This window comes from Aptenodytes patagonicus, chromosome 2, assembly GCF_965638725.1.
Source record: "Aptenodytes patagonicus chromosome 2, bAptPat1.pri.cur, whole genome shotgun sequence".
Classification (NCBI taxonomy): Eukaryota; Metazoa; Chordata; class Aves; order Sphenisciformes; family Spheniscidae; genus Aptenodytes; species Aptenodytes patagonicus.
In genome coordinates this window covers 160,204,152-160,228,640 of record NC_134950.1, presented here as the reverse complement: position 1 = coordinate 160,228,640, position 24,489 = coordinate 160,204,152, and the positions used below count along the sequence as shown (strand labels likewise).

Sequence of the window (24,489 nt, the reverse complement as noted above, 5' to 3'; positions counted from 1 at the left end):
GTTGAAGTCAGAGACAAAAAAAGCAAGAGCGACGAAGGTTTCTCACATGTGCTATAGCCTATGAACTGCAGTTCCTGGAAAACATCAGGAGATGTTTGCCTTGGAGACGGGGCAGTCAGATAGGCTAGACCTGCTGAACCTCATGCTTGTTCTGCCTGGGCTGACCTCTCAAGCTGCATGGAGACCATACATAGGACTTCGCCTCCAGTTTTGGAAGACATTAGAGACATTTCATTAGGTATCAATAATTCCATCCATGTAGATTTCATAGATCTTCCCAGCTTCAGTATGTTTTACAACTCTAAATTCATCCATTTATCCCTCCTTCCTCAGAGCATCCTTAGCCATGATAGATTTACTACTCTGCAGACACCACCTGCCTACAGTAAATAGGATGTAAGGCTATCAGACTGCAGGATGGTTTCCACACAGTATGTGCGTAACACAAGCACGCAAAGCAATTTGCTCTTCAAACTGATAAGAATTTAAGAGACATTAGGGGGCAATTTTATCTTAGACTCCCTTTCCCCAGCACACACACATTTTGCCCTCCATTTTGCAAAACAGCGAACTGCTCCCAAACCAGTTCTGACAAGACAATGCACAAAGACTTCTGACAGTATCACCATGAGACAGATTTAAGATTTAGCACATGTACAGCTCGTACATAAGAATAACCAAAAAGGCTAAAGCAAAACTCAGACCCTTTCTCCTCCCTTCTCCCCATTGTGAAAATAAGGCTCAAAAATGACCAAGCTTGATGAGTTGAGCCATGTCCACCTGAGCAAGCAGGGCTACATTTAAGCCAAGACATCATAAGCTAATTGTACAAACACTCAGTTTGCTTCAGCTGATGTAAGACACTGTCCCTGCCAGGACCATCACCACGCCAGTCTCCTCTGGGCACCAACTGCGTATTCCTGTCCCTTCCTCCGTTCTGCTGGTGGTATGACAACAGCTTCTGACCTATTCCAAAAAACACAACAGAACAAACAAACAAAATACCTCCAACTCTTTCTCAGTTACTTTTCAGACAGGCCAGCGTGCTGATGTGAGGGAGCAGACAGACAGGAAGGGCATGGCACAGCCCAGGTAGGCCAGCCTCTTCATAGCATTTTTGTGCTTATTTGGCATAACAGTTCAGTAACAGTATTCCATGCACCACTTCAACAGGAGCAAATTTCTACTTGATCAACTTAAGTTGACCATTGAATTGTGTGAAAGCTGTATATCCATGCTGAGAGTGGATGTTGCAGTAACTGAGCTACTGTAACCGGATGGCACCAGGGCTTCATACTGCTACGCAGCTGGTTCTCTCAGAAGCAGAGGTGAAGTGGGTAACATTACTTCCACCTATAAACCAGCAAAATTTGAAACTCAATCACTTCCCTGACTTAAGCGGTTGCACTCATAAAAGCCTGGCCATGATAATCAACAGAATAGGAGGTTTTAACTTCCAGAGGTTGGTGAAGTAAAAGCGTATTAGAAAACTTAAAACTTCATCTTTTTTTTCTAAAGAAGCCTTACGATCAAAATGCAATGAGTCACAGTTTCTGTGACAGTAAGTAATCTCTGCATACTCAATTGCATGTAATCTTCTCATGCCCAAGAGGAAACGAAACAATTTGTTCAATATGAACATTGGTGCAGCCATCATCAAACATCACTTTGTACTGGGGAAAACTAACACAAAAGGGACACTGACCAATTTTGTTGTGTGAACAAATAAATCCCCGACACCTGCCAAAGCTGGGGTGGTCCTGAGGAGCCACACTAGGATTACGGCAACTTTGCTGACAAATTTCTATGCATTTTTACATGTTAAGTAATAGAAAACTGAGTTCCAAGGGCAGAACAGGATACTCCGTGCTGAAGTGAAAACTGGTTGTCTCCAAGTACTTGTAATCCACATCACCACCAAAACCTAATGTTTAACTGACTTTTCTAACATGGAGGAACTTGCAGTGTACACTGGTATTCCTGTGTTGCCCTACTCTGTTGAGCAGACAGTAGCGGGGAAATAAAGCAGCAAGCAGCCTAACCTGTCCAGAAGCTTACAGAACATCCAGCCTGAAGAATAATACTGCAATACTTCCAACATGCTTATGAAACACAGTAGTGGTTAATACTTCCATGCTTACGTCCATTGTTAAACTTGGTCAGATCTAGCTGAACGAGAGACAAACCTAAAAAAAAAGAAAAAGGGTTTCAAGTATTTCCAAAATAGATCTTTTACTTAAGAGGGAGGATATCCCAGAAACTCTTCTTTCCTAGAGGCATAACCAGGATAACCTCTAAAACCAGCCAAAGCCAAAAATAACCCCAGGACATCTCCAGATTCAAGAGCCATGCAACCAAAGCACTAACCCATACGTTAAAATCCATGTTTAAGACCAAGCCAACACTTTATGTAATAATTTGAGGAAACCACTATTGAAGATGATAACCTCTAGTAAACAAAACATCACATCAGCTTTTTTGTTTTTAAAAAAGTTAACCAGTCACAGGTACCTAATAGAGATAGATATTGCTGCCTTCAGCGTTACATTATAGGTGTTCTTGCTGCTGCTATATAGCCTTAGGTGATGGTTACAACAGCTGTGCTGAACAGTAAAGCAAGCAAAGATTTTTTTTTCCCAAAATCAGAAATAAATAATTTCCAAAAATGGGAGCAAAAGACAGAAGGTAATGAAAAATACTGCTGAAGAAAGGTTTAATTAAAAAAATCAGGAATTCAACAGTGCCTAAATCTTTATTTTTCATAACCTACATATTTTTTTCAAATTAGACAGTTTTACATTTTATGACACAAAAGGAAACTTAAATTACTGATAGTTTACATGTAAGCTTGATTCCAGTCTTAATGGAAGAAGAACAAAAACAAAAACCCTCAAGAAGGCTCCCATATTACACTTCTATTTCATGAATTGGCAGCTGTTAGGTCTCCTTAGAAATCTTCGATTGTCTGCTGCTATTAGTGTAATAGGTTACAAAGCACATAAAAATCCCTAACTGTAGCTAGCTGAAGGAGATACAGAGATAGGTATGCACCATTACAGTCAGCTGTTGCTCGTGATACACTGCACCACACTCAAACAAGGGCCTTTCTATGCCAACTGCTGAAGTCTTTGAAGGATAACGCAGCAACGTTAAAAAATTTGCCGTTGTTCACACACAGATTCCTAAGTGGCAAATGACAGCGTCATGGCGGGGGACTGATCTGAAACAACATTCAGTTTTAAAAGCAACCTTTGTTTTTTTTTAAATTCCTGGAAGAAGAGTCTCAGATCCCATTTTGACTCGTTTTCAAAATGAAAAGCATCACCACACAGTCCTAGACGGTAAAATACCAATTTTAATTACCATATCCCTGAACCTTTAACTCAGCTACTGCTTTTGGGAGGTTTTTCATTTTAAAAGCCACATTTTAATCTCTCTATGTATCGTAGCAACAGTCTGCATGCAACTTCACAACTCTACTCCGAAAACTCCATTTTGTCACTGAGTGGGAAAAAAAAAATCCCAAAGTAAAATGCAGTAAGGATAAGTTGTATATTACACAGCTATTTGGCGTGTCACTTTTTTTCTTTTTAAAAAAAGCTATAAAAACCACATCAGAAGAAGGTTTAAACTTTCGATGCAACAGACTGTTGCTGGGTGAGCAGTAATTACAGTGTATTGACCTAGCACAAATGGCAGCAGAATACATTAGAACAGCACAACACATCCCACTGGTCTCAATATATCACCTTAGGTACCAGTTGAGTATTATGACTAGCTGTACACAGTCGCTGTAAGGAACCACTTGTGATTGTTTGCAGCTGGTAAGCCTTTCACTTGCAGCAGACAAACAAAATGAATCATACAGCTGGCCTAAACCATACACAACTCTAGCTACCATTTTCACTGCCACTGGGGAAAGGAGAAGCATATTAAAAATCCAATGACAGAACTACTTGAGCAGTTTTGGTGACGTTGTCCCAGTCCTATCTCCTCCCACAGCATTCGCAAAGTGCGCTTTTTAAACAAGAAAAATCAACAGGTTCCAGCATGCCCTATTTTGACCAATTCTGCAGCATACAACAGGCTGGATTTAAAAGGTCAACTAGTTACCAATTGATGCTTGCAATAGGAAATTTATCAGGAGTCAACTTCTATAGTTACTTTACAGTTCTGTGAATCATACACTAAGGAAAGCACTGATATTCTTGAAAGCAGACGAGTAAGCTTCAGTGTATATTTTTGTAGCAGTCTAAAGTTTTTTTCCAATTAAATTTGATTTTATTAATGACTTAAAATTACAGTTTGACTGCTGAAATTCACTATTTACATTGCAGAACACTTTTGAATTGGTTAAATCGCTTGTTTTTACAGGGTCTTAGGAAAACAGTTGAGGGCTTTCAAATAAGACTTTCGTTCCATTTCCCTTTTGCAGTGAAGAGGCAGAGTCAGTTCAGCACACCAGAATAAAATAAGAAAAAGAAAAAACAACAAATTAAAGTAATATTCAAACCACAACATTTAGTTTATCTACATCCAGCTCAACAGCAACATTTATAATATCAATAATTTTTATCAGATTTTTTCTTTAGGGTACCTTTTTATATGTTCTGATTATTTACAACTGTACAAGCAAAGCACACACTTCCAAGTGCACATATTTAATACAGTATTGACTATTTGCATTTACAGGTTTTTCAACAATCTGAAAAAGATCAACTGTTTAAGATCTTTAAGGTATATTACAAAAACTGCTGCTAGTTCCTGTACTACAGTATGTTTACCCAGTAAGACCAGTGACAATAGATACATACTGTAACTGAGTAATTCTGTATTCCACTCATGCTAACCCTCCACGGGGTCAGACCTCATTAACTCTAAGCTGTCTTGTACAAAAGTTAAGGCAAAGTCATTTTCAAGTTTAAATAAAATTCAAGTCTTTAAATATTGGATGGAAATAATTCTTTAAAAAAATCAGTTGTTTAAATAAACATTTTTGCGGAATAAACTGTACTGTCATAGTCAGCAGGAATGAGTTTTGTCTGAACTTCCTGCAGTTTAAACACTTAAAGAAAAACTTTAGGCATTTTAAAACAAAAATAATTTATATTCAACTTTATTAGAAACTTGCTAATTTAGTGCATCCTTGTCCTTCAGAAAGCGCATCACTTCTAAAGTAAGTAAGTGTGAGAAACCTCATCCCAGAGGTAAGTATCAGGGATCTCTTCCTCCACCACACAAAACAAACACCATTATCTCAGGTCTTGAAAAAAATTTAAATCCGTATGCCAATGCTTGCAGTTACAGGAAGACGTCAACACAAGGCTGACTAAGATATGAACTCTTTCAAAGAGCACTTGGGGCAGAGTTAAAAAAAAAAAAGTCTAACACAGAGCACAGGGGTAACCAGAACGTACAGCGCTGACTCAGTTAACTCCCTTACAAGCACAGGGAAGCTAAGGTTATCACAAGAAGGCTACAGTGCTTTCTCCTGATAACATCCACTAACAGGCTTCACCACCATAGAGGCTCACAGACTTAATTCTTTCTATTCACAATGTGCTTTGTATTTGCAAATTATAACATCAGTTTTATTCTGGAGTGAGAAGATGGTTACTTGCTTGCAGTAAGTCAAAAAAGGAAGTATTTTAGAAAGACTGCTATGGTGCTCCCTAGGATTCATTTTGTGTGTGCAAAACATCAAAAAAAGATTAAATTTCTTAAAAACCACTAGAAACAACTACTCATTAACCTAAAAGTGCAAGTTCATTTGCTGACACTTAGTACAGCAGCCCAATAAAAAAAAAATCTTCAAGGTCACATACTAATTCGTAAAATGTATCTACTTCCTTGCACTCTACACACTAGCTGCCGTTATCAGTCTTTTGGACACTTTAGATATGTACTTGCAGACCAGTTTATTAAAAATATTGCAGCAGCACATTTCTGCTTAACAGTTTAGAAAAAACTCACTATACAGAGCTTGCACTCACACAGCCACAGAGAGGCTTAATAAAAAGTTGTTTTTTTTTTTAAAGACAAATATTTTACATCTTGAAAAAAAATAATCACACTAAGCTTCACCTCCAATTAAGCACCAACCTAAATGTAAGGTTTAGAACAACTATCCAGAAATATCCAGAAAAATAGAATGTTTGTTCAAGAGGGGAAAAAAGTATTTCACAGAAAAATAACTTGCAGGCATTGTTATATGCCTAGTATCACTGCAAGCTCTTAACCAGCAACTCATTCTCAGGTATCTTAGTGGGAACATGGGTTTAATTTGTGGGAAGCAGACCTCTTTTCAAATCCCTCCCAGGTGTTAGTTTCACTGAGGAGATTTTGGAGGGGTATTCTGTTCTTTATTTAAGCGTTTGCCAACGGCTGGAGGGGACGATCTGCGTCCTGACTGTCTCCTCTGGTCTTTGGGTTGTCCAGGATGTGACTTTGCAGGAGGAGGTTCTCTGTTTTTCTCTATTGTTTCTGTGGGCTTTCTTTCTTCTTTCCCACATGCTACAGTGTTTGGCTTCTGTTCTTTCTGGGGTTGCAAGGTAGGAGGATCCTTAGTTGTTCTCTGGCAAATTTCTGCATAACTAGGTTTTCGCAGTTCCTGTGAAATCAAAAGCAAACAGGACAGCAGAGTTAAACAAAGCATCCTGAGAAAAAAATAATTTACTTTCATGAACAAAAAAGGTAAAGTCTTTGTCCCAAAAGACTGCTGCACTAAAATATGCAGATGAGGGCTTGAGTATGAAGTTTACAGAAACTGTACAGACAATAAGGCTCAAGACAGCATGCCAGAAAAATGGGGTACTGTGATAGGGCAAAATACTTCTGATTCAAGCAAACTCTAAAACAGCTGAAAGATGATGAATTAAAACTCTGGTTTAAATATCAACATATGCATTAAAGCTTCTACCTCAAGGATACTACCAAGAAAAGAATTCAGATAAAGAGCTATCATTCGCCGAGTTATCTTGAACACTTTTGCACTGTTAATTGCATAATTGTATCGTGCAAGTAATCATGAGGCCACCAACACGCAAATTTAAGGATGCTGGGCTCACACGATGAAGCAACACTGGGTAGCAACGGAAGCAATATTCTGTTAAATGCATCAAACTGGATCATTAAGAGAAAGTGAAGCAATAAGGTCACTTACTATGGCAGCCCCATTGACTTGTACCGATTTACATGCAGTACTGAGTGTGGAAGAAGAAAGCCTTTCTGTACTCTGTGTCTCTCTCTGCTGTTTATCCACAACCTTGGAGTCCCTGTAAGCATCCAGCAGGAAGCAAGGCTCATGAAAAGTGAAACTTCAGGATAGATGAATGATTTAATAATGGGTCTAAAACTTTATCTGAGTATGACTATAAGAAGTTATAGCTATAATTTGCCTAGCACATTATGACTAGCATTGCATTTAAAAATGCTATCAAGTATTAGAAAAAGTATTCCTGTGGAACTTGATGCTACCTGTAATTTGTGACATTCTGATAGCATCTGGTTATTCAGTTATCTTACTCCTGTTACTCAAACACCTCGATTTGATTTGCAGGTTCCAAATAAAGTCTTACTGAAAACTTTCTTTATTGTATGGACAATGGTACTGCCCACAGGATCGTGGGTTTATTCTCTATGCTTCAAAGCTATCTAAATACACGACAGGTATTCATTAAACTTTTAAATACTTGCAGAGACTAAAACACAACACTGAACTTTTGTCTGCTGAATGACCATTGTGACTGAATCACTACTATGATATTGTTCAGAAATTAAGCTTTATTGCCTTTACTACAAGTACAATATACAACAAAATATTATTTCTTTCATTGATTAAGACTTTAATAGCTATTTACAGTGTTCCACCTAGTCTTCTGATGAGAGAAAATGCAAACGTGATTCAGAGCAGAATAATTATAGCCATGTAATTAAGTGCTTACTCAGAAGACTGGGATGGCGAAGGAGACCTTTCAAACGTCCTGGGCAATGTAGAAGAAACTGGCAACAACGGCTCTCGAGGAATTCCCGATGGAATAGTGTTTGTACTTGCATCCACATTAATGTTCTGGAGGAGGAAAAAGAGGCACAGAAGGGCAATCATAATATCCAATTAATATGGTCTGCCTGAAAATTAACACAATCAGGAAACAGTTTACAAGTTGACTTATAAGGGTAAATTAACTATAGGAAGATACAGAAGGATCTGATATATGTATTGTAGCAAATAAGTTTTTTCCTTTACAATTATTTAGAAACACAGACAAATAAATCACACGCTGTGGCTCTTTCCCAAAAAGATGGAAGCTTAGTTCCCTTTGGGACATATCTGGATGACAAAATCACTTCTTTCAACCTGCGAATTTTGCACCTGCTGGTGACAAAAGTAGGCTTTGCACCCGTTCACATAACCATAGTTAGCCTATTAAGACAAAACTGTCCTAGAGCTATGCACCAAGAACTGTCGTCTTCATCATCTCAATAGCTGGTACTAAAAACCCCTAACCTTAAAAAAAAAAAAAAATTGAAGTTTTTGCAAACTAGAATAAGACTATCATTTATAAGAGTCCCTTTCTTATGCTATAGTGTGATTTGCTACCAAGCAAAAGAGGCTTTTTCCATAGCCCTCAGAAGATTCTGCTAGTGACAAGTGATACTGTGCTTGCAGATAAAGGCCAAATAGGTTCAAGATGCATGCATGAATTTAAATTGTCACAAAGTAAGAAAAGAGACAACTTTATCTTGAAAAATGTATTTCTGACATTTATAACCATTTTGTTTGTTTTAAAAAGTGCTATGTTCTTCGTATTGCTTCTGACCTGTCTGACCCTAGAACCAGAACAGATTCTGGTAAACAGAAGGGAGAGCAATGGGAGAACACAAGCACAGAAGGAACAAGATAGCCACCCCTTTCCCCCAGCCCAGCCACCATACTAAGGTCATAAAACATGAGACTCCTGTGGTCACTGTTAGAAAGGAAAATGGTATTTGATGACACTGTTTAAAATCAGGCAGCATAGATTATTGCAGTAGATCTAAGCCTAGTTTTACTCAAAGTAAAAGTAAAACTGTAAAAGGTGGATGTTTAGAAATAAAAGAACAGCTTCTGTAGTTTTACTCGCTATAATAGTGTGTGCAAAGGCTTGAAATTGCAAGTTGCTGAGCATTCTGGCCCAAGTTCATCAAAACTTGTAGGTACATGGTTAAGTGTGAATAGCTGCAAGTCAAGCGGACATGCAAGTGCTGTTCCTAGGCCAAAACACTCAGCCCCTGATCTGACAGCGCTGCAGTTTCCTAGTTAGAAAATGTGGGATGATTAACACCTGCCATTCCCCAGAGCTACATCTAGAAGAGCATCACAAAGCAAAGAGCATAAAGATATGATGCTTGGATAACAACTGTTGGAAATTATACAACCCAAGTACACTCAGCTTCTGTACACTGGACTTGCCCATCTATAAAACAAGAGTAGCACTGTGTAACTCTACTTCAGCACTTCGTAACTCCACATCAGGTGACATGAAAAAAATGTTGAGATCAAGGTGAAAAGCAGCCTGTATACATTGGCAAGATTCTAACATTACTCAAACACCTTTGTAGTAGAACACAATCGCTCTTTGGACCCAGTTGCTGTTATCTTATTCCTTATTAATGCCTACAAGGAAAGACAGCGCAATCCCTTTCTTCCACACAATGGTACACACTAACTCATACAAGCCAGAAAAAGAAATTGGGAAATCAAAGGAAGCTTTTTAATGTGACAGTGCAGCAGCACTATCATAAAACCACAGTGCCTGACTGATATTAAGACTGCCTCTACAGGGGACAAGTGCAAGTTCTTTACAGTAAGTACAGTGCAAAGCAAGTACTAGATTTGTAATGGGAGGAGCAATGGGTTTTCAGCTGCAGTATCAATAGTAAGTGCTGGAATACGATAGTCAAAAAACACTTCAGAAATAATAGAGGTAAAATACTTTAAAAATAATAGATCTGGGTCAAGAACAGACTACAATCTGGAGTACTGGCTGACAGCAAGTTAAACACTGCTCTTATCATGGCACTGTCCTGCACATTCCCCCCTAAATGCGACCCTGGAATACAGTTGTCCCTGTTACCACTTGCAGGAGACAGAATAGATGGCTTGTCTGTGCAATCACTGCTTTGGGTGCAGGCTGCCCTGCCACTTTCTTTTTCCTTTACCAACAAATACCCTCCCTACCCACCCCTGATACATGGGCACCAAAGAAAACACTTCTGCAATAGACTAGTTTTAGGGACGAGACACAAGAGAGATTTTGGTGTTTCATCAGGTGGCTTTGCACTGCTATATCCAGGGGTTAACGTCTTCAGTTGTGGTACAGCTAGAAAAACACAAGTTAAATTAGAGCTAGCAGAAAAAGCTAATATAGACTTCCATAGCCTAGACTATTCCATAGCGCACAGGGTTATACGAGTCTTCATGGAGGAGAACATACTGTCACTCACAGATGGCATGGTAGAGACAGTTCTAAGAATGAAATCTATGAACAGCTACTGAACATTAATTTTCAACTGCATCTCTACTACATCTAGAAAGCAGTGGTTGCCAAGTCATTCTGGTATATTTTTTCTTTCCAAGCAATATGACAAGACAATGCTGTCACTTTAAAGTGTTTTATATACAACTGGGAAGTATGACTTTCAAACAGGAGGAAAATTTATCACATATTTTTCACCTGAGTCTATCAAAAAGCCTGAGGCAATTATGAACAGCAAAGAGCATATTTTCTAATCTCTACTATTAACATCTACTTATACTGGTGCTCATATTCCACACCATTTCAAAGTGAATACCCAACAAATTCTAAGATATAAGTGAAGGCGGCAGCAGCACATCATTTGACAGCTGTTTCTTAAAAGCATTTCTTATGACCCATGTAGAACCACAAGTTTTTTCTATGTATAAGCCACCAAATCTGAAAACAAGAGGTATGCAATTCTTTGTTTTCCCAACAAAAAATGAACACTGGCTACTCACTCTTTCTTTTGACGTTCCTATTACCACATTGGACAGTCTGTTTTCAAAAAGGTCTTCGGTTTTTAAATTGCCAGCAGCCCCGGGTAACGGAGGAAAGCTAGATAAACCCAATTCAAAGCTAGGAGATGGAGGTTTTGGGGGTGGTGGAGACTGTGTTTGGCCTCTCTGGAATAGAAATAACATTTTGAGGTTACCGCACTGGATGACAGAAAAGAAAGACATGGGACTCTAAACTGTATTTTGCATTTGATTTATATCTGTGAAGCCCTGGAGAGGCCTCCCCCATCCCGCCTCCCAAGAAAACCACACAGTACCGAGGAGTAGATGCTTTCATTTTCCACTGTTGCCCTTAATATATTTAACTATTATTTAAATGGGATGGCATAAGCATCCTTAAAAGTTTCATATGCATAAGCTTTAGTGATACTGGTATAGTAAGAAAAGTCTTCTCACTGACCCTTCCTTCAGGATGGACACTTACACTGACACAGAAAGGAAAACAGACTGGTTTAGATATCATGATGTAGTGAAAATATAAAGCCCATTTATGTGCAGTTGATAACATTCTAAATGTAAGACAGGAGTCAACAAGAATCTTAGATCACGTTCAGATACATTAAGAAACGGCAAAACAGCATGCCTTGCATGTAGCGTAGACAACAGCAATTTTCATCTAACTAATATGAATTTATATGGTCACTTCGTAAAAATGCAAAGATAAATATCAAACCTATTTTTGAAACAGGGAGAATTTTTCTAACTAGATCTAAGAAGAAAAACAATGTCCCAGGCAAAAAAAGTCAATGGGCTAAATACAGCTACTTTGCACTACAGACAGCAGTTCAGGAGTTAAGAGTACCACAGTTTAAGATCACTTGTGAGGACTGCTTGTAAGGATTTGTAAAGCTAAATTCTATTTACACTGAAAAAATAAAATTCCTCTTTGTAATATGCTGTAACTGAAGTTACCCATTAACTTCATCTATATCATGTAAACAAAGAAGTAACTGTTTCATGACTGTGCTCAGGCCTGTGCTAAGATGATCTCTGCTGCAGAATACCAAATGGAAAGCAATCTCTGAGACGATTCCTACTTTGAAAAGGAAAATACTTATGGCTATGTAGCCAAGATGGTCTGAATGTGAGAACAGTGCTTCTGCACAGAAAGGTGTTGCATTACTTACTGTTTTTTCCCCTTCTTTCTCATGAAGAGCAACAGATACAAAACTACCCTCGAGGTCTTTTCACAAACTATAGTTTATGTCAAAAGAAGTGTGTGTCGAGAGGGAAGTAGGGAAAGAATAAATACAGAGGCAAGAACAACTGCAACTCCTAGGACTGCTATTGACCCAGCATTACCCCCCAGAACACGGTTTAAGAGTGCTACAACAATGGGGGCTGCAAACCTTCAAAAATAGAAGTCAGATGACCTGTCAAAGGGTCACGGAGAGAGACTACACTTTAGCCAGCTCAAACTGCAAGAAGAACAACCTGAACAACCTTTTTTTTTAGAACAGTTCTTCAAATCACAGCACTTAAGTTTTCTTAAAGGGGACTGAAGTGCTGCAACAGAAAATATTTATTACAAACATTAAGTTATACAGATGAGTCCTAAAAAAACCCCCCCAAAACCACAGAGAGACAAGTAACACTAACATCTTAAATTAGTGAGACCAGGGAGGACTTAAATGGATTTTAAGCTGCCAACTGCATAAAATTTCTCAAGTCATGACAAGTTGAGTAATTGGCTTATGTCTATAACCTCAGATAGAGCATGAACCTTTTTGATCCGTTTGTTTCTCATGCAAGCATGCATACTCTCTATAATTTTTCCATTAAAAAAAATAAAAATAAGTCATCACTCCATTCAAATACAACTGGTTGTAGTGGTGTCCTATGTACACTATCTCATCACTACAGCATGGCACAAGAAATAGGATCCTGGATTCAATTATTTCCAGTCTAAAGGGGTCATTTAATCTTCACTTCAGAGTACGCTCCTTCCCAGTGCACACAGTTGTGGGTGTGCAGCAGCTCTCACCTCTGTTCAAGTTGCATCACTGGACAGTACAGACTAAAGATTCATGGGCCAGAAGAAACTAGAAGGAACCTGGCTGCACAGGCTGCAGTTAAAGCCTGGTGCTGAGAGAAGGGAACTGTGGGTCTCCAAAGAAATCATATCTACCAGTTTCACTTTCAAAGTTAAAATAACCTTTAAAGTCAACTGAGTCAGAAGAGCCTCTCCACCCAGTAAGTGTCCAAGGTAATCCTTTCACTCCAGCCACTCACTTATACGCCTAACCTATACCACTTCCTTGTTCTTTCAAAGACAGAAAAAAATGTTGATAGGAAAACGTCAATCTAAAAATTCAAGCAGCTTTGAAAGGGCAAAAGAAAGAACTATTGAGAATCCTACTTGTAATCTGATCTCACTGAGCTTTGAGAAGTTTAGAAGAACTAAAAGCAACCAAAGGGAAGGAACCACTTGTTTTATGCTTTCCAAACCTTGATGCTCCTTTATCCAAGTCCCTTAAGGCTACTCAACAGCAGGAGCCACAAATACACAAATGCAATGATTCCAGACCTTTAAGAAAGTGTTATGGCTCATGCAGTGGGGTTACTTTGCAATTGTAACATGAATAAGGAAATAATCTGGTTCAACATGCCATGTGTGGCAAAAATGAATTGCAGAGAAGTGTCTGGTTTTAGCAAATCAAACCTTAAGTCCTACAAAAAAATTACTTTTTTTTTTTCTTCTACACAATGCCTGGTCCAGCCTTTTCAAGGAGCCTTTTTCAAGGCTCCCTTTTGGAGCCGCACCCTACCGTCCCTGAGGCAGACACAGCAGATGGAGGCTCCACGAGAAGCAGAGGATCCCCTGCCTTCTTGCCACCAGATAGAAAGAGGGGATCTAAGCGACGGGGGGGGATGGAAACGGGTCCCTGCTCGGCGTGCCAGGCGAACCCCCGCCCGGCCTCCCTCACCTTCCCGGTTGCCTTTACACAACAGATATGGGGCCCTGGAACTTGAGGGCCAGGTGAACGAGGATGTAGACGAAGGTCCATCCAGGGGGTCACCTAGGGTGAGGCAGTCAGCCCCACGCATTATGACTGCTGCTGCTAAGAAAAAAAGGAGGGTAATTGTCATAGGCGATTCCCTTCTGAGGGGAACAGAGGGCCCGATATGCCGACCGGACCCGTCCCACAGGGAAGTCTGCTGCCTGCCTGGGGCCTGGGTCAGAGACATCACTAGGAAGCTCCCTGGTTTGGTACGGTCTTCCGATTACTACCCGCTGCTGGTTATACAGGCTGGCAGTGATGAGGTTGCAGAGAGAAGTCCTGCAGCGATCAAAAGGGACTTCAGGGCACTGGGGCGACTGGTTCAAGGATCGGGAGCACAGGTAGTGTTTTCCTCTATCCCTACAGTGGCAGGGAAGGATACTGAAAGGAGCAGGAAAACACACCTGATCAACACATGGCTCAGGGGCTGGTGCCATCAGAGGAATTTTGGTTTTTTTGATCACGGGGAGGTTTACACGGCACCGGGCCTGCTGGTGACAGACGGAGTCCAGCTGTCTCACAAGGGAAAAAGGATCATGGCTCATGAATTGGCAGGGCTCATTGAGAGGGCTTTAAACTAGGTTCGAAGGTGGAAGGGGATAAAACCAGGCTCACTAGAGATGAGCCGAGGGGTGGCGTGCCGATGCCGGGGGTGAAATTGATAGCCCAGCTCAAGTGCATATACACCAATGCACGCAGCATGGGCGGCAAACAGGAGGAGCTGGAAGCCATTGTGCAGCGGAAGAGATATGACTTAGTCGCCATCACAGAAACATGGTGGGGTGACTCTCATGACTGGAGTGCTGCAATGGATGGCTACAGACTCTTCAGAAGGGACAGGCGAGGAAGGAGAGGCGGTGAGGTGGCCCTGTATGTTAGGGAGTGTTTTGATTGTATAGAGCTCAACGATTGTGATGATGATACGGTTGAGTGTTTATGGGTAAGGATGAGGGGGAAGGCCAACGAGGCAGATATCCTGCTGGGAGTCTGTTATAGACCACCCAACCAGGATGAAGGGGCGGATGAAGCGTTCTATAAGCGGCTGGCAGAAGTCTCTCAATCGCTAGCCCTTGTTCTCGTGGGGGACTTCAACTTCCCGGACGTCTGCTGGAAATACAACACAGCAGAGAGGAAGCAGTCTAGGAGGTTCCTGGAGTGTGTGGAAGACAACTTCCTGACACAGCTGGTAACTGAGCCTACCAGGGGAGGTGCCTCGCTCGACCTGCTGTTTACAAACAGAGAAGGACTGGTGGGAGATGTGGTGGTTGGAGGCCGTCTTGGGCTTAGCGACCATGAAATGGTAGAATTCTCCATTCTCAGTGAAGTAAGGAGGGGGGGCAGCAAAACCACAACCATGGACTTCCGGAGGGAGGACTTTGGCCTGTTCAGGACGTTGGTTGAGAGAGTCCCTTGGGAGACGGTCCTGAAGGGCAAAGGGGTCCAGGAAGGCTGGACGTTCTTCAAGAAGGAAGTCTTAAAGGTGCAGGAGCAGGCTGTCCCTGTACGCCGTAAGAAGAACGGGCGGGGAAGACGACCGGCCTGGCTGAACGGGGAGCTCTTGCTGGGACTCAGGAAAAAAAAGAGTTTACCGCTTGTGGAAGAAGGGGCAGGCGACTCAAGAAGAGTACAGGGATCTCGTTAGGTCGTGCAGAGAGGAAATGAGAAAGGCAAAAGCCCAGCTAGAACGCAATCTGGCCGCTGTCGTTAAAGACAACAAAAAAAGCTTTTACAAATATATTAATGACAAGAAGAGAGCCAAGGAGAATCTCCATCCTTTATTGGATGCGGGGGGGAACATTGTCACTGAGGATGAGGAAAAGGCTGAGGTACTCAATGCCTTCTTTGCCTCAGTCTTTAACAGGCAGACCAGTTATCCTCAGGGTACTCGGCCCCCTGAGCTGGAAGACAGGGATGGTGAGCAGGATGAACCCCCCATAATCCAAGAGGAAGCAGTCAATGACCTGCTACGCCACCTGGACGCTCACAAGTCTACGGGGCCGGATGGGATCCACCCGAGAGTGCTGAGGGAGCTGGCGGAGGAGCTCACCAAGCCACTCTCCATCATTTATCAGCAGTCCTGGTTAACGGGCGAGGTCCCGGACGACTGGAGGCTTGCCAATGTGACGCCCATCCATAAGAAGGGCCGGAAGGAGGATCCGGGGAACTACAGACCTGTCAGCCTGACCTCGGTGCTGGGGAAGATTATGGAGCGGTTCATCTTGAGGGCGCTCACAAGGCATGAGCGGGACAACCAGGGGATCAGGCCCAGCCAGCACAGATTCATGAAAGGCAGGTCCTGCTTGACCAACCTGATCTCCTTCTATGACCAGGTGACCCGCCTAGTGGATGAGGGAAAGGCTGTGGATGTGGTCTACCTGGACTTCAGTAAGGCCTTTGACACTGTCTCCCACAGCATTCTCCTCGAGAAGCTGGCGGCTCACGGCTTAGACAGGTGGACTCTGCGCTGGGTCAAAAACTGGCTGGACGGCCGGGCCCAGAGAGTTGTGGTGAATGGAGTTACATCCAGTTGGCGGCCGGTCACAAGCGGTGTTCCTCAGGGCTCAGTTTTGGGGCCGGTCTTGTTTAATATCTTTATCGATGATCTGGATAAGGGGATCGAGTGCACCCTCAGGAAGTTTGCAGACGACACCAAGTTGGGCGGGAGTGTTGATCTGCTCGAGGGTAGGAAGGCTCTGCAGAGGGACCTGGACAGGCTGGATCGATGGGCCCAGGCCAACTGTATGAGGTTCAACAAGGCCAAGTGCCGGGTCCTGCACTTCGGCCACAACAACCCCATGCAGCGCTACAGGCTTGGGGAAGAGTGGCTGGAAAGCTGCCTGGTGGAAAAGGACCTGGGGGTGCTGGTTGACAGCCGGCTGAACATGAGCCGGCAGTGTGCCCAGGCGGCCAAGAAGGCCAATGGCATCCTGGCCTGTATCAGCAATAGTGTGGCCAGCAGGAGTAGGGAAGTGATCGTGCCCCTGTACTCGGCACTGGTGAGGCCGCACCTCGAATACTGTGTTCAGTTTTGGGCCCCTCACTACAAGAAGGATGTCGAGGTGCTGGAGCGTGTCCAGAGAAGGGCAACGAGGCTGGTGAGGGGTCTGGAGAACAAGTCTTATGAGGAGCGGCTGAGGGAACTGGGGTTGTTTAGCCTGGAGAAAAGGAGGCTGAGGGGAGACCTCATCGCTCTCTACAACTACCTGAAAGGAGGTTGTAGCGAGGTGGGTGTTGGTCTCTTCTCCCAAGTAACTAGCGATAGGACGAGAGGAAATGGCCTCAAGTTGCGCCAGGGGAGGTTTAGATTGGACGTGAGGAAAAATTTCTTTACTGAAAGAGTGGTTAAACATTGGAACAGGCTGCCCAGGGAAGTGGTTGAGTCCCCATCCCTGGAGGTATTTAAAAGACGTGTAGATGAGGCACTTAGGGACATGGCTTAGTGGACATGGTGGTGTTGGGTTGACGGTTGGACTCAATGATCTTAGAGGTCTTTTCCAACCTCAATGATTCTATGATTCAAGTATCCAGGCTATTTAGGTATTCACCTGGAATTTAAGTTTACCAAAACTGTAATATTTCAGTAATGTTAGTATACCCTTACCAAGCAGAACTTGGAGAGGCATTTAAGAAACAGAACTGACCACTTAATAACTAACATTCTAGCTATATATTATGACACATGGATTTATAAAATGTTCTTCAACGTCTACATGAACAATAGTCAGGTATCAACTGTTTTGAATTTGAGCTTAGCTATTTAGCTCTCCCTGAACATGAACATTGGCATGCTGACAAAGTAATGCTAAGATGGAAATTTTTTGCTACCGTAAAAGAGTAATTTTAACTTTTTCCTGACTTCAGCATTAATGGACAATCTTCTCTGATACCCAAATGCAGTAAACTCACGTGACTAATGAGCTGCTGTCTTCAGTCAACTGTGACATACAATTGCTTGAGCAATAACTTATCTCGCCTGCTACTCCACATAATATCCATACTATTGCCTTGTTACCCTACTTTTATTATAGATGAATACAATCACGAACACTCACTGTAAACTTGTCCTCCCTTTTCTTTCGGTAGCCATATGAGTTTTTCCTAAGGGAAAGAAAGCAGTTATCAGAACCTTGCCTATAAATGAATGGAAGGTAGCTGGTGAAAACAGGAGAAATGAATTCAAATTGCTATTTTCATCCATCTTCATTCTAGACAGTTATTAAAAAAATGTTTTAGAGAAAAATTTCTAGCAAGCTCTCATTAAAATAAAGGTATGGATCTTACACAAGTCAGCATAAGAATACACTAGTTACTTGTAACTCCTGCGTTAAAAGCATCTCAGTGCTGATTATATATAAGGCTTAGACAAAACCTTTCAATATCCAAAGTAAGGGTTTTAGTCTTTTTCTTTTTTTTATACCTATGTAACTTTTGAAACATGGCTAACTGTTTTCAATTCAGGTAAAGCCCCTCCAAAACATTTTCAGTGCTTCTCCCCCAGCCTTGCTTCAGGTAAAGCAGCAGTTTAAAATTTGCAATGCATTCTAACTCGGTTTCAATATATTTTTTAAGTTTTCTGTTTGACTTTTAATATTCTAAATGTATTCAATACCGACACATCAGAATATAAATTTAAGTACTGACTATTCCTGTACATTTTTGTAGTCTACAGTTTGAGCAATCTTGCTTCCTATGTCCTTAATCATACTTTCATCCGCTAGTTATAACACAATTTGGCAAATCAGATTGAGAAAAGTATTACAATCCTTGCACAAAATCCCCACTTAATTTTGCAATGATACAATACAAGTCTAATATAGGATCATCTGCAAGAGACTCGAGTTATCTTCCAATTCAGTAAGTCACTCAAAATGTGATTTACGTGGAGACACAAACACAGCCAGCGTTAAACAAAGCTGCACAGTACTTTTATAAAGCACTTACTAGAACTATACTGTATTTAAAAAATTCCAAGATAAGCCTCCTAAATTCTCACATTAATATTGGTGCCAAACCCAAGTGGGTTTTTTGTTTTGGGGGTTAGTGGTTTTTTATAGCATAACAATAGTTTTCTTAGTTGCATGTAATCCTTTTTCCTCCCTCCATACCAATCCATCATCTTTGTTGTTGTAAATGTCTAATTTGTGCAAAATTCTGATCTTTCAACTGAAAAAAGTGACAACGGGCACTGCTAGTACAGGTTCAGGTGCACATTCACTGCTGAACAATGGAATGGGCAGAACTGCTTCATTAAACTCAAATAAATAATATGCAAAAACTTTCTTACAGCAGATGAAGGATAGAGGATTAGATCTTATGGCTGTAAATTGTTCATTAGTTGTCACGAATGATTTTCATTTGGTAGGAAAGTATGCAAGTCCATTTTGCATTTGTTGTATATTTAGCACTTTCTCTGAAGTAAGATTTTTAGCTTTGAGCAGAGACAGTCTCAGTTTAAAATAGTAATCAGAACAGTACCAGTACCATACCTCTTTACTAAAAGAAGCAGTTTAGAAGCAGCAATACCAGGTTGTTCAGAGGACAACTACAGAGTACACTCACCTTCCTCTGCCTAATCCAGGAGACGAGTCAACACTAGTCTGTTCCATCCGTCCAGTTCCTACTTCCCTCTTGGTATAACTCGTAGTAGCATTCTGCATCCGTGTCCTGTTCTGTCCCGGCTGCCGCGTCTGTGGACTCCTGACGCCATTGATTAAACGATCAGCAGAAAAGTTGAATATTGTAGGACTGTCTAGAAGCCCAGGTCCCCTTTCTGCACTGGGTATTGTATGTCGTATATGAGACTTGCTAGGATTCCTATAAATTCAAAAGTCATTTCAACATACGTACTATGAGAGATCTTCTGAGGCCTAAGTCTACACACAGAATTCAGAAGAAGCAAGATCTTTAGTCCTTTATTGCATATTTCATTTATAAGAATGATAAATATGCATTTTAACAGGTCATGTGAATTATCAAAATTAACCTTTTCACTGTCTATTTTCAACTACGGCTTTACTAAAAACTACTTGAAACTGAAAATAATCCTGATGATCACATGCCATCATTCAGAATATTTCATCTGAATAGCCTAAATCAAGGAACAGAAGTTCTCAGCTTTCAGACAGTCCATTTACATTTAGAAACAGTACATCCACTAACAATAGCAGCACCATCTGCCCTTTGGCCTCACTTAACCTTGCACCAGGTTCAATTTCACCAGTATTTTCAAGTTAGCTGGTGTTACTAAAATAAGCAGATTAAAACCCCACATGCCAGATAATAAATTAGTATGTACACTGTTAAAAGATGGTTGAACTTGCCTGTTCCTGGGAGGATATTGTCTGAGTGTAGTCAATGGAGAAGCAGCAGGCTTGAAGGTTGGAGATGTGAACCCATTGATAAATCCAGTATTTGGAAATGGTGTTACCTAAAGGATATATTGCATGCTCACAATTATAAACAGAGTACTATTTTTTCTTAACCCTGTATTTTATGTCATTCTATGCAGGGCAGTACTTAAAAGATTGGCTCAAACAGCAATAGAGCATTTGTCCCGTGCCTTTGTAACCAACTTACAAAAGTTTTTTTGAGAAGACAGCCACCACACATATTCAAGTTCTGATAATTTGTTAAGAGGACTGAAAAACATCGAGCCAAAATTCTTAGCCATAAGTTAAGTAACACTCCTTCTATTTCACACCATACTATGCATGACTTCAGAGTACAGAGATACTTCTTCGTCAGAGTCTCTAACCTACACAGCCTATAATTGTTTTTCTTATAATTTGTATGTGAATCCCTCCCTAAAAAGAAAAAAAAATTCTTTTTAGTTCCTCATTCTACTTATCTTCCACATGACACCTAAATAAAGCCTAGAGAATAAGCGGATGTTAAGTGGACCTCTGATTCTTTTCACATCTTACCACCTTATTCTACATGTGAATTACTGTCTTGTTGCCCGAAGAAGCAAAATTAGCAAGAGATTTTTGGGGGTGGGTGCATATCAATGTCTTGTATTAACAAGGTATCTCAAAACTTGAAGCATGTTCATGGTAATTTCTCCAACCTCACTAGCACACTTTTTTCTTTTTTTGTTTGAATGTATGAATGAGTTTCATTTAGGAAATGTTATTATTAGCAACAGCAAATGCTTGCTTGTCTTCTCCCCCTGAAAATAACTACAATGCAGAACAGTAAGACTTCTATGTAGCACTCTTTCTACACTTAATGAAATTATGAGAAACAGCTGGGATTAAGACTGTTTCCTATAAAGGTATCTTTAAGCTTGTCTAACCTTTCTTGCAAAAGTTAAAGCAAATCACTAATCAATGAAAAATTAAAATTAAAATGAAAAAAACTTAACACCAAAGCTGTCATGCCAAAGTACTGTTGGCCTAATCTAGCACACATGACAGCAAATGCTACCTCAGACTCCAAAAATAGTCCATCAGGAGTTTAATAAAGCTATTTTAAGAACAAATTTTCATTCAAATACTGCTTTGAAGTGCTTTCTGCTTTAATGGTTACAACTTGAATGCTGTAAGATTCAATCAAAGCTAGTAAGCAACTACTGAACCTGAATAATGAGAAGACATTGAACATACTAAAGGAAAACAAGTTTAACTCATTGCTTAAAGGGACACTAACAATATTCCACCCTTCTTTCTTTACAAGGATGGGTGACCTTTTTGGAGGGAAATTTTTGTTTTCCAATAATACCAAAAGCTTTGCTTTCTCCACAGAAGTCATCAAAAAGCTCATCAAAAGTACACTTTTTTTTTTTAAACAAGCAGGACAAACTAGATCTTTTCTTAAATACTATTAAGTACTTGATGAAGAAGTAGGTAGTTTTACAATTTTGAGGACATGTGTTGCCATATTCTAGTTTCAGAACTAAAACTGTATGCCCACACTACTGGGTGTATTCAATCTCAAATTAGAGATGAGACAAAGCAGTTAGTGTTGATGCCAAAGCAGAAGAGGAGAAAAGCTTCTGCTATATTTGCACACAAGTCTCTACATGCAAACTGCAACCCTGTCTCACGAAAATTAGTCCTGTGTCATCGTTCCTCGTGGTCCCTGTTCTCCTCACAAGTCATTTCTATTCAAATAGAGCTCTTCCTATAAAAGGTTCAAGAAACATCATATTACACTAATGTACGCAAAATGCAGCTAACTAATGACAATATGCTGCAAAACAGTGGGAGGCAAAACTCTGTCAGTTAATTTTCTGTTTTCACTAAGAAAGGTATGAGATCTTTAATGCTGGCAAACTTGTAATGTCTTCCCCCAAAGACCAGGACTAGTAAGCTTTCTGGAATACAAAAAGTTCCAGGATGACATAAGGCAGATACACACTATGCTGTGCTTGAACCTGTGGCCAATTAATCTACATCATCTACACCAGTGCCATCCAACTACTTCACTATGCCACAGCAAGACCGTGCAATAGTCAGTCTTGGTTTATCTAGAGGAAGAATCACTTCACTGCTGCTTAATAAGGTGGCTTTCTCCTGGAATAACATTGTTCACTATGCTACCTTGTCTCCTCCACATTCTTCATCTCCCTTAAAAAGCCTTCCCCTGCAAGGGCTCTGGCTACCTTCCCTGTGTGTGCAGTGTTTAGCACACCAACTTTTTAATTAGCTTGCTGTTCAGTACACAGAAGTTTGCTCAAGTTTGTTCAAGGACACTTTAATCCTCTGCCAAAAAACCCTCTAAAAAGCTTCTAATTTTGAGCATTGCTACCCTAGTTTCTTTTAGCCAAAAGTAAAGAAGCATTTACAGAGGGGAGAAAGAGGTTCCACATAGGACAACCTTAGTCTCCCAGTCATTACAGAAAACTATATTCATATTAGTTTTTGTAGGATAACAAAGGCAGACTACAAGGGGTCAAGGTAATTCTGATGGGACTGTCACAATGGAGGAGAAGATGGAAGCAACATTGCAGGATGCAGCGGATATCCTACTGGAGTATGTAAGGACTTATTACTACCACCCTAGCTCTAAGGCTTACCAATAGCTCCTTTAAGAAAATTTTAAAAATTAAGCAATTTAAAAGTGAATTTTTTTTTAATTAGCAAAAGTAATTTTATTTTTTATTGCCAAAAAGGATGTCACTTTTGCACAGAAAATATTTTGCTTTAAGAACATGCCGAATAGGGTAATTCAGCATGTTAACCTAGAACTTATTTTGCTGCTGGAAGATCAAGATACTAAGTTATCCTTATTTATCTGATTCCATTGTTTATTCAGTACATATCAGAATTGCTTTTTCTGGTATTTACGTACATATTCTGAAGATCTAATTTCTAAAGAGGCTTTTAACCATTACTAAAAAGTCTTTACTAAATATTTCTTTTGGTAATGGTTAATTAATAATCTTTAGTAAAGAATTGCCTCAAAAACTAAAAGGTTAAGAAGAGAATCACACTGCAGTCTGACACCAGATGCAATTTTCAAATTAATCTTGTGCACCACAGGAAGAATTTTGAAGAACTGTTTTTCAAGAAGAATCAGTATCTTAAACCCCCCTCTTCAGGATACATATGCTTCCTACACCCCAAGACTTCATAAGAAAAGAATACCAACTTTGAAAAGAATGCAACTGTTTCATAATCAAGAGACTTACCAACGAAGGGTCAAGGTAGCTGTGCGTGGCTGACCAGGTCTGTGGGCCAATTAAGCTGTACAATGGAAACTGCTGATGGGGACTGTATACTGGAGGTAAGTAAAAGGATGTTGTGTAACGCTGCTGCGTGTAGAGGTTCATATCCAGAGGTCTATATCCATTCTTTGGCAAAAATGTGTTTATAGCTATTGCCTTTGCTTTTATCCTTGCCTGCAAAGGAGATTAGATTATTTATTACAGCAGCCTTTCAAATTAAATCAGGATGGTTCAAACTAGCAGCTCTCAAACTTTTACTGGACACTTGTCAGTCACTTGCTTTCTCCTTCAAGGAAGGCAGAACAGCTGAACGCTTCCCTGCTGGCCTGATGCTGGAATGGATATACTGCTGCCAGAAAGGAGGAAAAGGAGAAGTAAAATGGCATGTGCTACATTTCAAAACCCATCTCCTGGTCAAATGGCTGCTGAGATTGGACAACTTAAATTTATATTATAACACACAGCGAGTCCCACAAAAAACAGAACATATACACACATGCCCCAAAAAACCCATAAAGCTCTATTTACCTTAATCGGTTTTCCTTGGAAAGTTTTCACTTCTTCTCTAAGGTATCTGTAAGCCTTTAAAAAAGTAATTATAAAATTTATCAAATATAATTTAAACAAAGGAAACTTAAGTTTTGACAGGCTAAGCCTAACAATAATTCTTGCAGTGTCTGCTAATGTTGGATTAAAGAAAACCCCTCATATGTAATCTGCATTTGGCAAGATTTAAGTTGTTATTG

At 40.4% G+C, this 24,489-nt stretch overlaps 1 protein-coding gene across 5 annotated transcripts in view; it reads right to left on the bottom strand.

Annotated features, from left to right (window-relative positions):
* Positions 1 to 2,733: 2,733 nt before the first annotated feature.
* The window catches only part of LARP4B (La ribonucleoprotein 4B), a 61,475-nt gene continuing 39,719 nt past the window's right edge, over positions 2,734 to 24,489 (bottom strand). For 3 of the 5 annotated variants that reach the window (XM_076331892.1, XM_076331893.1, XM_076331889.1), the window contains 9 exons: positions 24,272 to 24,325; positions 23,708 to 23,917; positions 20,397 to 20,503; positions 19,636 to 19,890; positions 18,129 to 18,174; positions 11,018 to 11,182; positions 7,944 to 8,068; positions 7,163 to 7,274; positions 2,734 to 6,610 (listed from right to left, as the gene is read on the bottom strand). In XM_076331892.1, coding sequence (XP_076188007.1) covers positions 6,329 to 6,610; positions 7,163 to 7,274; positions 7,944 to 8,068; positions 11,018 to 11,182; positions 18,129 to 18,174; positions 19,636 to 19,890; positions 20,397 to 20,503; positions 23,708 to 23,917; positions 24,272 to 24,325 — 1,356 coding nt within the window. In that variant the 3' untranslated portion in view covers positions 2,734 to 6,328. The remainder of the gene's footprint in view (positions 6,611 to 7,162; positions 7,275 to 7,943; positions 8,069 to 11,017; positions 11,183 to 18,128; positions 18,175 to 19,635; positions 19,891 to 20,396; positions 20,504 to 23,707; positions 23,918 to 24,271; positions 24,326 to 24,489) is intronic. The other 2 variants (XM_076331890.1, XM_076331891.1) reach the window with 2 other exon arrangements.